The sequence below is a fragment of the Epinephelus moara genome, chromosome 8 (assembly GCF_006386435.1).
Source record: "Epinephelus moara isolate mb chromosome 8, YSFRI_EMoa_1.0, whole genome shotgun sequence".
Taxonomy (NCBI): Eukaryota; Metazoa; Chordata; class Actinopteri; order Perciformes; family Serranidae; genus Epinephelus; species Epinephelus moara.
Window position 1 is genome coordinate 6,344,250 of NC_065513.1, and position 14,377 is coordinate 6,358,626.

At 40.9% G+C, this 14,377-nt stretch overlaps 1 protein-coding gene across 1 annotated transcript in view; it reads right to left on the reverse strand.

Annotated features, from left to right (window-relative positions):
* Positions 1–14,377, reverse strand: part of fam189a2 (family with sequence similarity 189 member A2) — a 36,624-nt gene that overhangs the window by 6,902 nt on the left and 15,345 nt on the right. Inside the window, exons 4-10 of the mRNA XM_050049943.1 lie at positions 11,644–11,763; positions 10,775–10,882; positions 9,587–9,720; positions 9,313–9,448; positions 8,154–8,223; positions 5,196–5,399; positions 1,428–1,768 (exon numbers count right to left, since the gene is read on the reverse strand). Of these exons, the coding sequence (XP_049905900.1) occupies positions 1,428–1,768; positions 5,196–5,399; positions 8,154–8,223; positions 9,313–9,448; positions 9,587–9,720; positions 10,775–10,882; positions 11,644–11,763 (1,113 nt within the window). The remainder of the gene's footprint in view (positions 1–1,427; positions 1,769–5,195; positions 5,400–8,153; positions 8,224–9,312; positions 9,449–9,586; positions 9,721–10,774; positions 10,883–11,643; positions 11,764–14,377) is intronic.

Here is a 14,377-nt window from a genome sequence, read left to right on the forward strand (position 1 = left end):
AGCTACTGGGCTAAAAAAAAAGTAAGTCTCTTTCTTGCATGCAGTGTTACAGAGATATTTAATGCTGGTAACCTTATGTTATATATGACATTGTCAATCCCAAAGTTAACCACCATTGTGTCCAGCATGTGAGATTTTTCTCATCAGTCAACACTTAGTGGTGAGATGGACTTGCGCAAACAGGTCAAGTAGAAAAGAGTTGAGTGTGTGCAGTCTATTTTCAGACATTATTACATCGGAGAGCACATTTATATTTCACTCAGGGCATTTCACTTGCCTGAACACAGAGTTAACTTGCCCTGGGCAAGTGGTAATGTCGAGCCCTGTGACAGGAAAAATGCTTCGGTGGACACACAGTGCTACCAGGTAGAGAACACACAGTGCACTGTAGCGATTTAGTTAATCTCGAGAGAACCTGTGCAGATTTTTTCCCCCCATCGACCAATCGATTAGTCAAAGAGTAGGTAGAATTTCAGTCAACCAAGATTTTCTTTGGTTAACTCCAAGTGGAGACAGGTTGCAAAGCGGCTTGCAGAGGCAGCAGCTACAGTCAGCAGGCCAAAGCTGGTTTAAATAGGGCGTCCTGATTGAGATTTGCCAGTCGGTTGCATAGAAAGGAATCCTAGCTGCTGACAGGTAGCTTACTCCCTTCCAGCAATCAGCTGCTCCATCTGTTGAATGGGCTGCTTGAGATCAGCTGATGTAGCTGGGATGTATGCTGAGCTTGACATTGTGTCCTGCCTGAACTAAGACAATGCTCAATTTATGTTTTATGTTTCATTCTGTAAAAACCTTTGACTCTAATATGTCAACAAAATGAAACAAGAATTTTGGACCTGGCTTTATCCAATGTTTAGATTTCTCTTCTGGAAAATGTATGCAAATTAGTTTTTATTTAATTAGATATTGTCTCATTTGCATATCTAATTAATAAAAAAAAAATCATAAGACGTGTAATACAAAAAAGAAAGAAAGGAAGTATTCCCCAGGGTAAATTTAATGGTGATACCTATTAATCATACATTTTTCCCTATTCACCTGTAGTGCCTCACCTTAATCCCATGCTTTAAATAGTCCCCAACAAATGCATCACTTCTTTTATCAACGTGTGATAACAACTACAGTAAGCAGTTGTTTTAGGAAATTAGTGAGCCTGTTTTTAAAAAATGAAACTTTATATTTGTGAGATGTATGTCCTCAGTAGGAATTAATGGAAACACATTGTGGATTTTGGTCTTTTCATGGGATTTGTTTCACTATAAGAAATCTAAAAATAATGGCAGCCTTATCCTTTTAGTTTACCATTACCAAGCATACTTATCTGTACTTAACCCATTTTCAAATGTGTAAACTTCCCATTACTGATTTTTGTGTTAGAGGTCATATCTGTAGTTCTGTATGAGAAATATTTGGGTTTGAGCTCCTACCTGTTCTATGTAACTGGCGCAACGTACAGCCTCCTCCATGTGCTCCTGATCTGACTGCAGGACATTCCGTATGCTGTCCACCAGCTCCTGGACCTCCGGGGCCAGGCCCTGGGCAGCTGGCTGCTCCAAGATTTTCCTGACCAGCTGCTGTGTGTGTCTGTAGCTCTGGTAGTCCACCATGGAGGAGGGCCGGGGCCGGCGAGGGGTCCTGCTGTCGTTGTTGCCCCGACGCAGTGTGACCTGGCCCTGGGTATAGGCAGCCAGTGTGGGCTGGGAGGTCTGGGTGGAGGAATCTGTGGTCTGAGGAGAGGAAGCAAGGGGAGCGTCGCTGCTGCTTAGCACTACAGCAGACATGAGAAGAGAAGACAATGGTTTGAGCTCTCCAATTATCCATATATATCCTACATAACATCATTTGCAAACAGTACTTAAGTGTGAAACAGAGCTTTAGTGGCACAAACGTATTTAGTTACCAAAAGGAACTAGAATTATGGCCTTTCGGTTGTATGCCTTTGCAAACCTGTCATGTTGCAGTTACAATTTACATCCATGTCTGTGAAAACATTGATGCTTCACACGTATCTTCCCCCCAAAAGAACAGAAGCTCTATACAAGCCACATGTAAGACTCCCTATAAATCAGTCGACATACTTAATTTTTATATTGCAGGTGCATGGCCATGTGATTGGACAAATCCTAACGTGACGCCTTACAACTACAATCAGCACAGTTTCAAGATGGACATCCAAGATAATGTCACCAATTCAGTATCTATATCTTTTAGATAGAAAATGTCATCACTTCATCATTTTATCCTATTAGACATTTGTGTGAAACTTTATCATGATTAACGTATGAATTCTTGAGTTATGGCCAAAAACATGTTTTGTGAGGTGAGAGTGACCTAGACCTTTAAAGCAACACAATGAAGTTTTTGAGCCCTCAAAATATATATCCAAGATACTTGTGATGGTACATTAATCACAGTAGGTTGGATGACACCTCCGTCATTGCTTGAGAGCATCTGTTTCACTTGGACTGGCACTATGTTGTTTTGGGGTTCAGGTAGGAACCTGGACGCAAAAAGGACTACAAAATTTGGCTGTTTTATGGCATACATCATATCCCCCTCCTCTCTTTAGAGTAGCGTAGCCAAACCGAGGTGAACAAAGTTAGACGTAGCTGCCATGGCTGAAGAGACAAAGAAAAGGAAGAAGGTGAAGGTGTTGTCTGAGGAGACAAAGAAAAGAAAACGGGAGAGCCATAAAACAAGCTTTCACACACTGGCGAGAGCTGAAAGGGGAGGAGGGATCCCTGACCAATGGTGACCTGGCGCTGTTACTGCTGTTACCCTCTACTTAGGAGACTCACTGTCTGCAGGTCGGCTGCCTCAGGTACATTTTAAGATAAAGTGTTAGCCTACACACAGACAGCTTTCATTTTAGTTTGTCTTAACAGTTTGCTGTTAGCACCGCGAGCGCGATGTGTTTGTGTCGACCGTGATTGTAAATCATATTAGCGGTGAATGAGAGACTGCGGACAGAGCAGATTGAAATATGGCTTTCTACATGCTGATCACATGTATTGATAAAGTATTGGCTTGGCTGGCAGAGGTTTTATCCCACTTACTTACAGTAACAAGTGTAGTTGTCGTCAGCTAGAGTCATCTTGAAGTTATATTCCCTTCATCTGCACCGCGGCCTCTCTGCTGTTGTCTGACAACAGGTTTTGTGTGTGTGTGTTTGTGAGTGTGTGTGTGTGTGTGTGTGTGTGTGTGTGTGTGCGCACTCCGTGTGAGGAGGTCAGCCCTGACATGCAGAGATCAACTCATTTCTGAGTTTCGAAAATGAATAAATAAATAAAGCAATCGGCCTAATCATGTATGTACAAAATGCTATAAGGCTACTTTACCTGTTCTGAAGACATGATGACCGTGCATTACACGGCCAGCTTCAGGAAGTTCACCTGTATCGTTGGCTTGTCAACAAATACACGCGCAGAAAGATTTATGCGACAGTTGTAACAGACAATACCATCTTTCCGTCTGTAGGGGGACCCCATGAGGTAAAAAAGCACAATCCTCCATTGTGTTGCTTTAACCTTCCACCACTAAATTCTAATCATTTCATTTTTGAGTCCAAGTGGACGTTTGTGCCAATTTTTTTTAAATATTTCCTTGCGATGTTCTTGAGATAACAAGTTCACGAGAATGTGAAAGACGAGATCACAGTGGCCTTGACCTTTGACCTATGATCACCAAATTCTAATCAATTCATCGTTAAGTCCAAATGGACATTTGTGCCAAATTTGAAGAACTTTAATCACGTTCGCAAGAATGCGATAGACGGGCAACCCAAAAACATAATGCCTACGGCCAGGGCTATCACTGGCATGGAGGCATTTGATTACATTAAGACATAAGCTATTTAAGGGGGGTAGCTCTTTCAAAAGATTATTAATAAGGTTACAGCAGAGACACTTAAAAGTTGTCTGTACTGATGTAATGACCTCCAACAAGGAGGTGATGCTTTTGGTTAAGTTTGTTTGTTTGTTTGTCTGCAGGAGTACATTTAAAGTATTGGCCCGATTTTAATATAACTTTGTTGAAGGGTGTTGTATGGGCCAATGAAGGACCCATTAAATTTTGGAGCAAATCAAAGTCCTGGGGCGGATACACCAATTATTTTTCAATTTCCTTCAGCTTCTTCAGCTCATTAAATCTCTGCAGCTATCTGAAGGCAACAGGACACATACAGCATGTTCAGAGAACAGTGCCATCAAGTACGATTCTTCAGTGTGTTTTCCTTCATAAAATAATGTACAAATAACACCAGGCTGCCACAATATAAACACTCACACCTCTACACACATCAGGTGGGTCCAGTTTTTTTTTTTTTTTTTGATGTTTATGTGGGAGGGGCTACTTAATCTTTAATCCAACTTTTTCCTTTTGTTTCATAAAATGATTAATTCTTCATTATAATGGAAATGCCACTTTCTTCCATTGAACCACTTATAATGTGAAGGACAGTGCAGCTGTGTCAGACTGATACAATCAACTTTGCACTGGTAGTTGCACTTGTACTTTAATGTGGTATTTTGTGACAATTTTTATTACTCCTTAAGTGGTAAAAAATGCTTAAATTCAGCACCAAACCTTCGTAACAAATGGTATCAACCCAAACAATGTTGAAACAACTTATGAGACACAATTGATCATGGGAATAGCCATCACATACTTCCATCACAATGTTCTATGCCCCTATAAACTCTAGCCTTTCAAAGTTTGGATAGGTGGAGCCTAACCAAAACACAATGCTTTTTACAGTTTTATGACTAGAACAACTTGACACACAGCGCTGAACTGCATCTCAAAGTAATCCTCAGGTTCTCAGCTTTCAGATGATGTATACCACTTCAATGTGGCATATATTGTTGACCTGCTATCTCCCCCTAGAGATCCCCTGCCCCCTCCCAAACAGACAAAAATGGGTCTATGGCAGGGAGGGGGGAAGCTGAAGAGGTTTTAAACTAGAGCCCTTGACAATTATAACATCCATTTAAATTTGTGTACAGACCCAATGCATGAATACACTCACACTGTTGTTGGATGGCTTTTAGATACCGTACTAAATAAATGGGTAGGATGACTGTGATGGATCACTGTATGTTTTGGATTTGTGTGTCACAGTAGTGTGTGTCACAAATCACACTGGTGTACCAACTTCTCAAAATTCCATAGTTCCACATGAGCAAAGAAAAGCCAACCTTTGGCAGTGAGGTCCATCAACACCGGGTCACTGCTGGAGCGGTGGATCCTTGCTTTCCTCCAGGAGGTCGGTGCTGTAGAGGCCTGTTGCTGCTGAGGAGGAGGAGGAGGAGGCTGGAGCTGGGGCTGAGGCTGGAGTTGGAGCTGAGGCTTGGCCTGCGGAAGGATGTCTGATGATGCCGATGCCATTTGGGGACTCCTGTCTAAGACCAAACACAGACAGATGGACACATGCTTTTAGAATAAAAGGCAGTGTTTGACATTTCAAATTAGAAAACACAGACTGACAGATCCAGTACACAGGTTTTGGTCCAAAGAAATGCAGCACACTTTCCCATCGTTGCTTTATGGTGTGTCTTCACCACAAAAGCTTCAACAAATATAAAAATACAGTACAAGTGTGTCTGATACACACACCTCAGGGAGACTGCTTTACATAGAGTGTGACAAATATGGACAAATATTACTGGGATCACATGACTGCTACAAGCAGCTGAAGGTATCAGTATCCTGAACATGGTGAGTAAGGGACAACAGGCAGAGAGACAATCAACCAGAATCATGAGGGGAGCAGACAAAATGAAAGATACTAAGAAAAGCTGCACACAGTGTATAACTGATTACTCCTTACGTGGAAAATACAGGCTGGTAGGAAACTTCCTAAAAACACACAACCACAGGTCACAGCCAAACTGTACTGTCATAATTTCATGAATACAATTTCAAGGTGGACACCAAAGAGTAGTGTCACCAATATAGTATCTGACCAAATGTCTCCCATTCTGTTCCTGAGTTATGGTGTCAAATAATGTTCAGAAAACACTGTGAGGTCACAATGAAGTTGATCTTTGCCTTTTTGGATATAAAATGTCATCACTTCATTATTTTATCCTATTAGACCCTTGTGTTATATTTTGTCATATAAGATCCGTGGCCTTTGACCTTTGACCACCAGAATCTAATCAGTTCATCCTTGAGTGCAAGTGGACGTTTGTGCCATATTCTAAGAAATTCCCCTGAGGTAATCCTGACATCACATTCACAAGAATGGGATGGATGTTCTCTTGCAATGAAACTTTTCCAATTCTTAAAAAGCTCAGTTTCTAAAGCTCCAACATCTTCATCATTGGTGGCCCCAAATTTTAGACAGGGGGAGCAAAAGCATGCATCCTGCTTTACAGAGCATTCTAACCCTGGCAGAGAGTGAAACCATTTAAAGTTATATGCATGAGGACCCTGGCTGAGGTACAATTGCAGAACAGGCTGTGACGCTGTGTTGAGTCTGAATCAACATCAACAGGGTCTCCCTGCTCTGGCTGTGGAGCCTTGCTTTTGTCAGGAAGGGATGGAGGAGTACTTGTAGAGCTCTGGTGGACTCTCTGGCCTAAAAAATCATCAGAGTGGGAATTAGTATCAGCAGTTACTGCAGGAGCAGCGTGAGGTTTGCAAACTAAAAAAACAATACAAAATGAAATTTAGACCGAGCACACTTAAAGCTTCAGTGTGTAAAAATGGTGAGTGACAGTGACATCAGCAGTCAAATTCTAGATTGCAGGGCTCACTCGCGCTCACTCACTCACCCCTCCCGTCGGGTAAGTGACAGTGGCCTCGTAGGACAGAAAGCCTTGCGCAGACAGAGATGGCATCATCCATGAGTTTTTCAAGTTTTTCAGGAGTAGGTCTATCTAGCGACGAGGTGAATATTTATTTAGGAATCTAAACCATGTTACGATATTGTAGCGACCCTGCAGTAAATGTTCTGTTATAATGTCAATGTTCTGTGAGTTAATGGCATGTTTGGGATTGAATGAGTATAGGTAGGGGGGCGGGGTGCGAGTGTGACGGGGATGAGAGCTGTGTGAGTGCGCGTGCTGGTGTGTGTATGAGCGAGCTGGAGGAGAGAGCAGGAGTGCACAGTTGGAGTTACAGCTAAGTTCTTGTTTGTTGGTTGTTTTGGCGTAGTTACGGCCAACAGTAACCTGTACTGTTCAGTAATAAACGGTGGTTTGCCGAATAACTGCGTCATCCTTTCCACACGTCCTGGCGGACGCTACAATATGTTATAGCTTACCAGTGAGATATAGGTTATCTGTGAGATATAACGTTATGTTAGGAGTGTTTTATTTCTAATTGTTTTGGTAACACGAGCAAACATTAGCACAGTAATGCTAAAATAACACGTTTTATGTGATAGTCACGGCACAGTGCGGCAAATATAGGTTGGTACGATTATAATATATGCGTTTCCAGAGTGTTCTTCCACAGGAGTTCTTTCCACCTGGAATAAGCAACGCCGATATTCACTCGCGTTTTGTCCCGTCCTCGCTTATCTGATCTTTTTCTTTTATTTGGTGGCGTGGTTTCCCTCTTACGGGGCAAAACATATGTGTGGTCCTCCATTTAAAGTGCGACAGAATCATAAAAGTACAAAGCAGGTTCACGCAGAAGTGCCCCGGATTGAGCTTCACCTTCTCTGTCTCCAGTGACAGCAAGTTCTAGGTAAACGCCAAAGGCGAAGCGTGTATATCCCTTTCGGGCACTGTATTCAAATATGGCGACACAAGAAGGCAGCCTCCAGCATACCACGCCCTGCCTGTGTATATATCTGTGTATATATAGAGAAATCATTCTAAGCTTATGAGAAAGCTTCCATTTGTATGTGAATTGCATTACATATTAATATATATATATTTATGAACGCAATAGTTGATATTTGCTAATAAACAACCACGTAAATTACACATTGTAACTTTAAGACACTTAAGTGAAATAAGAGTGATACTGCATCAGTTGATGTAAATGACACAGGAGCACCACAGTGCCAGCATTTTGCTCCACCTGATCATCCAATCAGAGGGCTGTACAAAGATTAACAGAGCAGTGGTCTCTGAGTTTTCCAGAGCAGCCAGTCAGCTTTCTCCATAGATTCAGGCCTGCTGTCTGGAAATGTGTCCTACCTAGAACAGAGGCTCCTGGTGGAGAGGCAGGTGGGTCCACTGTCAGCTCTGTCAGAGCCACCTCTGTCTCCTGAAAGAAATCATCACATTGGTACAGTTATATTAACTAGTCAAAAATGTTGAGTTGGGAATTACAGTTTATTGACAAATTCAAATGTCTCTTTACACCCAGAAGCTCTGAACAATTTCCAAATATTCTTAAATGCATTATTATTAACAGTTTGACATGATGCATGAAATTAAATACCCCAAAAATTAAAGTACAAAAAACTGCAAAATCCAAGTTTTTGCTTGAGATCAGTGATCCATCACAGTAATCACCCAGTCACCTCCCATACAGTTGCAGTGAATGTTGACAGAAGCTATAAGCCCAGTTCACACCAAAGATTCACGACCAGACAAGTTGAAACAGGCAACTACTTGCAATGCGCCATTCTGCAACGTTCTAAAATCCTGCCAGTTCACACCAGTGCAACTAGATGAACTGGGCTATAGAGACCACAACCATTTTTTGTACCAGGCTGTAAACATGTTTATTTCTGCTGTAAAGCTGAACATTTTAACATGGGGGTCTGTGGGGATATACTGTTGTGAAACCAAGTGGCCTCTCAACTAAGTGCAGTTTTTGGCACTTCCACGTTAGCTTAATTTTTCAGCCTCAGAGGTTGCCGCTTAGTATTGATGCATATCTGTTTTTTTAAACTCTTAAATACTGATGTCAGTTCCAGCTAGGAGAGGGGAAAAAACAGATGCATCTTAGATGCACTGTGATTCTCTCCTAAAAGATTATGTCTCAGTGCAGAAATCTACAAATTGGATGGTGTAACGTAGAGGACATAAACATGTGGGTCGTGTTTACATTATAAGCAAGGCTACCTCTTGAGTTTTGGTGAGTAGAGCTGAGCCTAAGCACTGCATCCTACTGGAATACAAATATGCTGTTTTTATAGCAGCAAGTGCTCACACATTGAGAAATACAAACCATGCATAGAAATCAAACATTTTCATGCATTAAGATGCCTTGCTAATAATTTTATAATCACACTATAGCCTTCTAAATTGAATTCGAATCGAATCATGAGGTCCCACCCCTTTTATTGGTCTAAAAAATCCAGTGTCAGTTGAGCTGTAGTGTAAAAGATGTAAATCTGGAGTGTACCTGTGTGACTGCATTGGGGGAGCTTCCAGCAACAGCCTCATATGGAGGTGGAGGATCCAACGGACAGAAGACCTCCACCCCTTTGATCCGAGCCCCGTAGATATGAGGCAGAGGGATCACACTGTCCCCAAGGATCCTGAAACACACACACAGCCAACCAGTGAGTGAGTTTTCATGTTCTATCATGCTTAAGTGACACATCAACACTAAAAATGGATTAAAGTAAAAATGTAAGTAAAGTTAAAGTACAGAACACAGGTGGAGGAGCTGTTACCTGCGAGCCAGGCGTGGTGTGTATGAGTAGAAGGTGGAGAAGTAGGAGGGGGGAGGGGCTGGGGCCACAAACTCATCTGGGTCTGGGACCGGAGGAGGCTCCTCCCTGTCTTCAACTGTGGCCCTGTGCTCGTCCTGTCACAGAGCAGAGATACATGACATCACACAGGAGTCAGTGTCGTCAAGTGATTTTGTCATAAACCTTTGATAATGTAAACCTATGTGACGCCTGTGGCTCGACAAAAAACTACATATATGTGTATGTGCAATAGTTATTGTATCATAACGGCCTGTCACAGGTTACAGCGTGATGATTAGAGGAGAAATGCATAGCAGAGCATAAAGGAAAAAAAACAACTCAATCATTTAGGATTTTGGTAAAAGAGAAAGAAATCACCTGTTAATTTATATGTATGTACATATATATATATATATATATATATATATATATATATATAGATCCCAGGGTACATTTTTTGTAATTGGGAGCTGTTTAAATGTGTAATTTGTGGTTTTTTTCTATTTTGTTGAACTATTAATATTGTATACAGAATCTGAATCTCACTCTGAGTTACTGTTGTTGTTTACTGAATATCATGGGACACTTAAACAGCAAAACTAAAAACGGTTATAAACTTGACAGAGGAAAGAAGTATTTAATGAAGTTACATTGCTCCTTGTGTGTAACTGTGCAAAACCTATCTCTTAATGGGGAGTTGGACAGCAGCTCTGCTCTACTCTCTGCTTTGTTCATATTTTGCAGAATATCATTAATATTTCCCTCATTATTGAGGTATCATTTCACTCACAACCTATCTAGGCGTCCCTATGAGTGTAACAAGCAGGGTGTACGTGCGTTGTGAACCGGCCTATGTAGGCACATACGGTCTGAATAGTGTGGCCCTTAAACAGCAGCGAAATACTGCACCATTCTGACTTTAAACCAGGTTTTTGTTGGTCAATGTAGCGATCACTTTTCTGCTGCCTCAAAACCGCAATCCCCACCAATGTGTCTCACCGCACCTCATTGTAAGACCCTCACCACTGAAAGACGTTTGCACAGTTACTCTAAGTATAAACACATCATTATCTCATATATCATATTTCTGATTTGGATATTTTTAAGCACCAACCCACTGTAGATAACAACATTCGGATTGCTGCGACAAACCTGACTGTGTCATCATACCGTGCAGGGGGTTCTGGCAGTGAAGATCTGCAGGTATCTCAGGGCAGCTGCCATGAGGCACACAGCTGTGGTCAGAGCGTTCAGAGCACACAGTGCAAACAAGACTTTCTAGGAGAGAAACAGAAACAATCTGATCGTTCAAATAGAGCAGACAGAACTATTTAATCTATTATCCACATTCAAAACAGTCCAAGAGCTCCATATTTACAAGCTGCAAACAATAGTGCTGTACAAGAAATTGAAGAATGGCTCTTTGTTATTTTGGTAGAAATGAATGAGAGTTTTATCCAATCAGGCAGGAGAGGTGGTGTTTTTGCTGAAGGTTGGATCTTAGACATTACAATAAGTATAGCCATTTTGAAAGTCTGCTCTGTGTCCAGTGCGACATCACTCAGCTGACCATAAATTCACATGTAGTCATTCTGCAAACAAGTAAAGGATGAATACATGGACGAAATGAGAAACAAATATTCAATAATGTAAAGACAGAATTATAACAAATACAATTGTGTCAAAACTATCAAAATTAAGTTTTGAACTAGTCTTTAAACATTTAGTCGAAGTAATGTGCGTTTTTTCTGCATACACTAGTAGAAACCCATATTATTCCTATGGTGTAATCCTCACTAAAGACACAGGTGTTCACTGCTACTACTCCTAATTAACTCATTCTCAGCTCATTAAATATACATGAAGATGAGCGACTCTAACAGTATGTGTTGTCCAGGTTTCTTTCAAGAAAGTGTGAGGATTATACAGTACATGTATACTGTATATGTAATACTTTATTGAAAGTGCATTCTCCTCAGGATGTATTTATCAGTCAGCTCACAGTGAATCCAGCTGTGACATATGTTTAGTTGGTGGACCTTGAGAAGGATCCTCATGGTGTTGCAGGAGTGAGCAGGGTGGAGCTCCAGCAGCTTCTCCTCAGGACATTTGGAGCTGGGGGAGAGGGAGCAGCAGTAACAAACATTGCCAGCCTCACTCTGAAACAACAAACAAAACACACACACACACACACGCACACACACACACACACACCGTTGATATAAATATGATTTACAACATTTACTGATTTATGACGTCCCATGAAGATCAGGATCTCCACATCAGGAGAAGCTTCAAAATATTAAAATGTATGGAGTATACAAAGCAGTTAAATCAGTCAATACAACATGCACTAAGCTATGTAGTGACTGTCGCAAGAATAGAAAAAACTTGCAGTGGATGTTTATGGTCCTCAGAGGCTGAATCTTAATTGTCCTGACCTTTAAAGGATAATACAACTTGGCTCTTACTGTAAACTCTCAGACAACTTTCATTAATGGCCACATGACCAGGGTGACCTGAATTTAGTTTTGGTACACCATTAAAAAAAAAAGTGCTCTACAACAACTTTGAAGACATTCCCTTGGGCTTTCACATTCACAAGATTAAGACAGACAATGTCACAGTGGCCTTGATGTATGACCACCAAAATGTCATTAGTTCATCAGTCAAAGGGGACATTTTTGCCAAATTTTGAGAAATTTGGTCAAGGTGTTCATGAGAAATCTCGCGCTCACGTGAATGACACAAATGTCCAAGAAGACATTAATGCAAAACTTGAAAAAAAAAATCCTCTCAGGTTTTCTTGAGGTATCGTTTTCACAAGAGTGAGACAGACAAGGTCACAGCGACTTTGACCACCAAAATTTAAGGAGTTCATCATTGAGCTCTTCAATTGAAGAAATTCCCCTGAAGCCATTCTTCAGATATTGTGTTCATGAGAATAGGACAGATGGACAACATGAAAACATAATGCCTCTAACTACGACTATCGCTGGTGCTGAGGCATAAAAATAAAGGATGGATGGGTGGAGGATATGGAAATATATTTTATAATGATTATATGCCAATATTCATTCAATCTGATGGTTTGAAGGCTCAACAACTGCATTGCCAGTCAATATTAGGTCAGAAAATACAACATCTGTACAATTTACTTCTGTTACAAACCACGCCCACTCCTGGTCTCATATATGAATAGAGATAATAAACAAACATGATAGAAAGTGTTCCTTGGTGAGCTTTAGAGGTGTCGATGGGTGTATTTTCAGCTTCCCACAGGCAGGCTCACTATTTACCCGTCTTCAGTCTGTATGCTGAGCTTGGCTAACCATGTCCTGACTCCAGACAAGGGATTAATATCCATCACTCTGTGGAAAGATTCAGCTACATTATGTAACATTAAGAGTCATTTTACAGGCCAATTTGCATCTACACTCCATTAACGCTAATAATAATATTCATATGCTCCCAAAGTTATTTCTGCACAACCAATGAGTCATTGACATATCAGTTACTGAAGACAGTGTCTGTTTACATTTGACGCCAAATGAAGCTACATTGGAAGTACTGCACTGGATCTGTACCAGCATGAAAATAGTGCACATGCGCGCACACACACACACACACACACACACACACACACACACACACACACACACACAGACCTCTATTTATAGAGGAGAGTGCAAAACACTGCATGACCCCTATCTATTCTTAAACCTCCACTGCCCTAACAGACAGGACAGATGGACAAAAAGAAAAATGAAAAACAGCTTGACAGGAAGGAGACAGAGGATAGGAGATGAGACCTGGTAGAGGGAGGAAGGAAAGCCAACACAACAGCAGGGAAGGTCAAAAGGTCACACAGTGGAGCTCTGGCCTGAGCAAGACTCATCACATTTCCTGCAGCCTGACCTGCAACATATCAATTTCCCTAGCCAAGGCCAAGAGTGAAGAACTGTGGAGCTACATAGTGCCTCCAATGACAAACTGCACACATATTAATACACACATACAACACACTGTTTGTTCAACTAGAATAAATACACATTTTGAAAAAAAAATATAACCACAAAATTAATGAATGTTTTTAGCTGATTTGTTTTTTTTTTTATCTTTCCCAATAATTTTTTATTTTGTTCAAACAATATTTTATTTACAATATTATTTTTCCTGTTTTTGTTTTAAAGACCAAACAGCAGGAATTGTCAAACTAATGCAATCACTGTATGTTTGTTAAGTAGGGGAAGACAACTATGTGTATTCATTTAAATTTGCCTGGAAATCGCTGACTTCTATCACAGATGTATAATATGAACTAAATACTGGACTCAAAGATGGCGCCTAGTCATTCCAATGGAGTTGCTCGCCTGGCGCATACACCAAAGATGTTTTCAGCCTCTGCGTTTACTTCCGCAGTATGCAGCCCACAGAACATGCACAGCAGTGTTTCTCCTTCTGGCTCTGCCTGTGAGTTCCTGCTCGTCTCATAGACTTCACATTGTCAGAATGAAATGGATTTTTAAATTCCTTTTCTCAGCTTGAGGACAGTTTTACAAATAAAAACAACTCTATGGATCAATAATTCATAAAAGAAAGAGTCATAATTGACCTTATTTGCAGTTTAACATGTCCTGTTAACAGTTTTACAAACATCTCCTCATAATGGTGGTCTATGAAGAAAGTGCTTTTTGGGCCATAGGGAATTTTTTTTAATGCAATATCCCAAGTGGCCACTGGACAAAAATGGAAACAGGGCTGAGTGGCTTT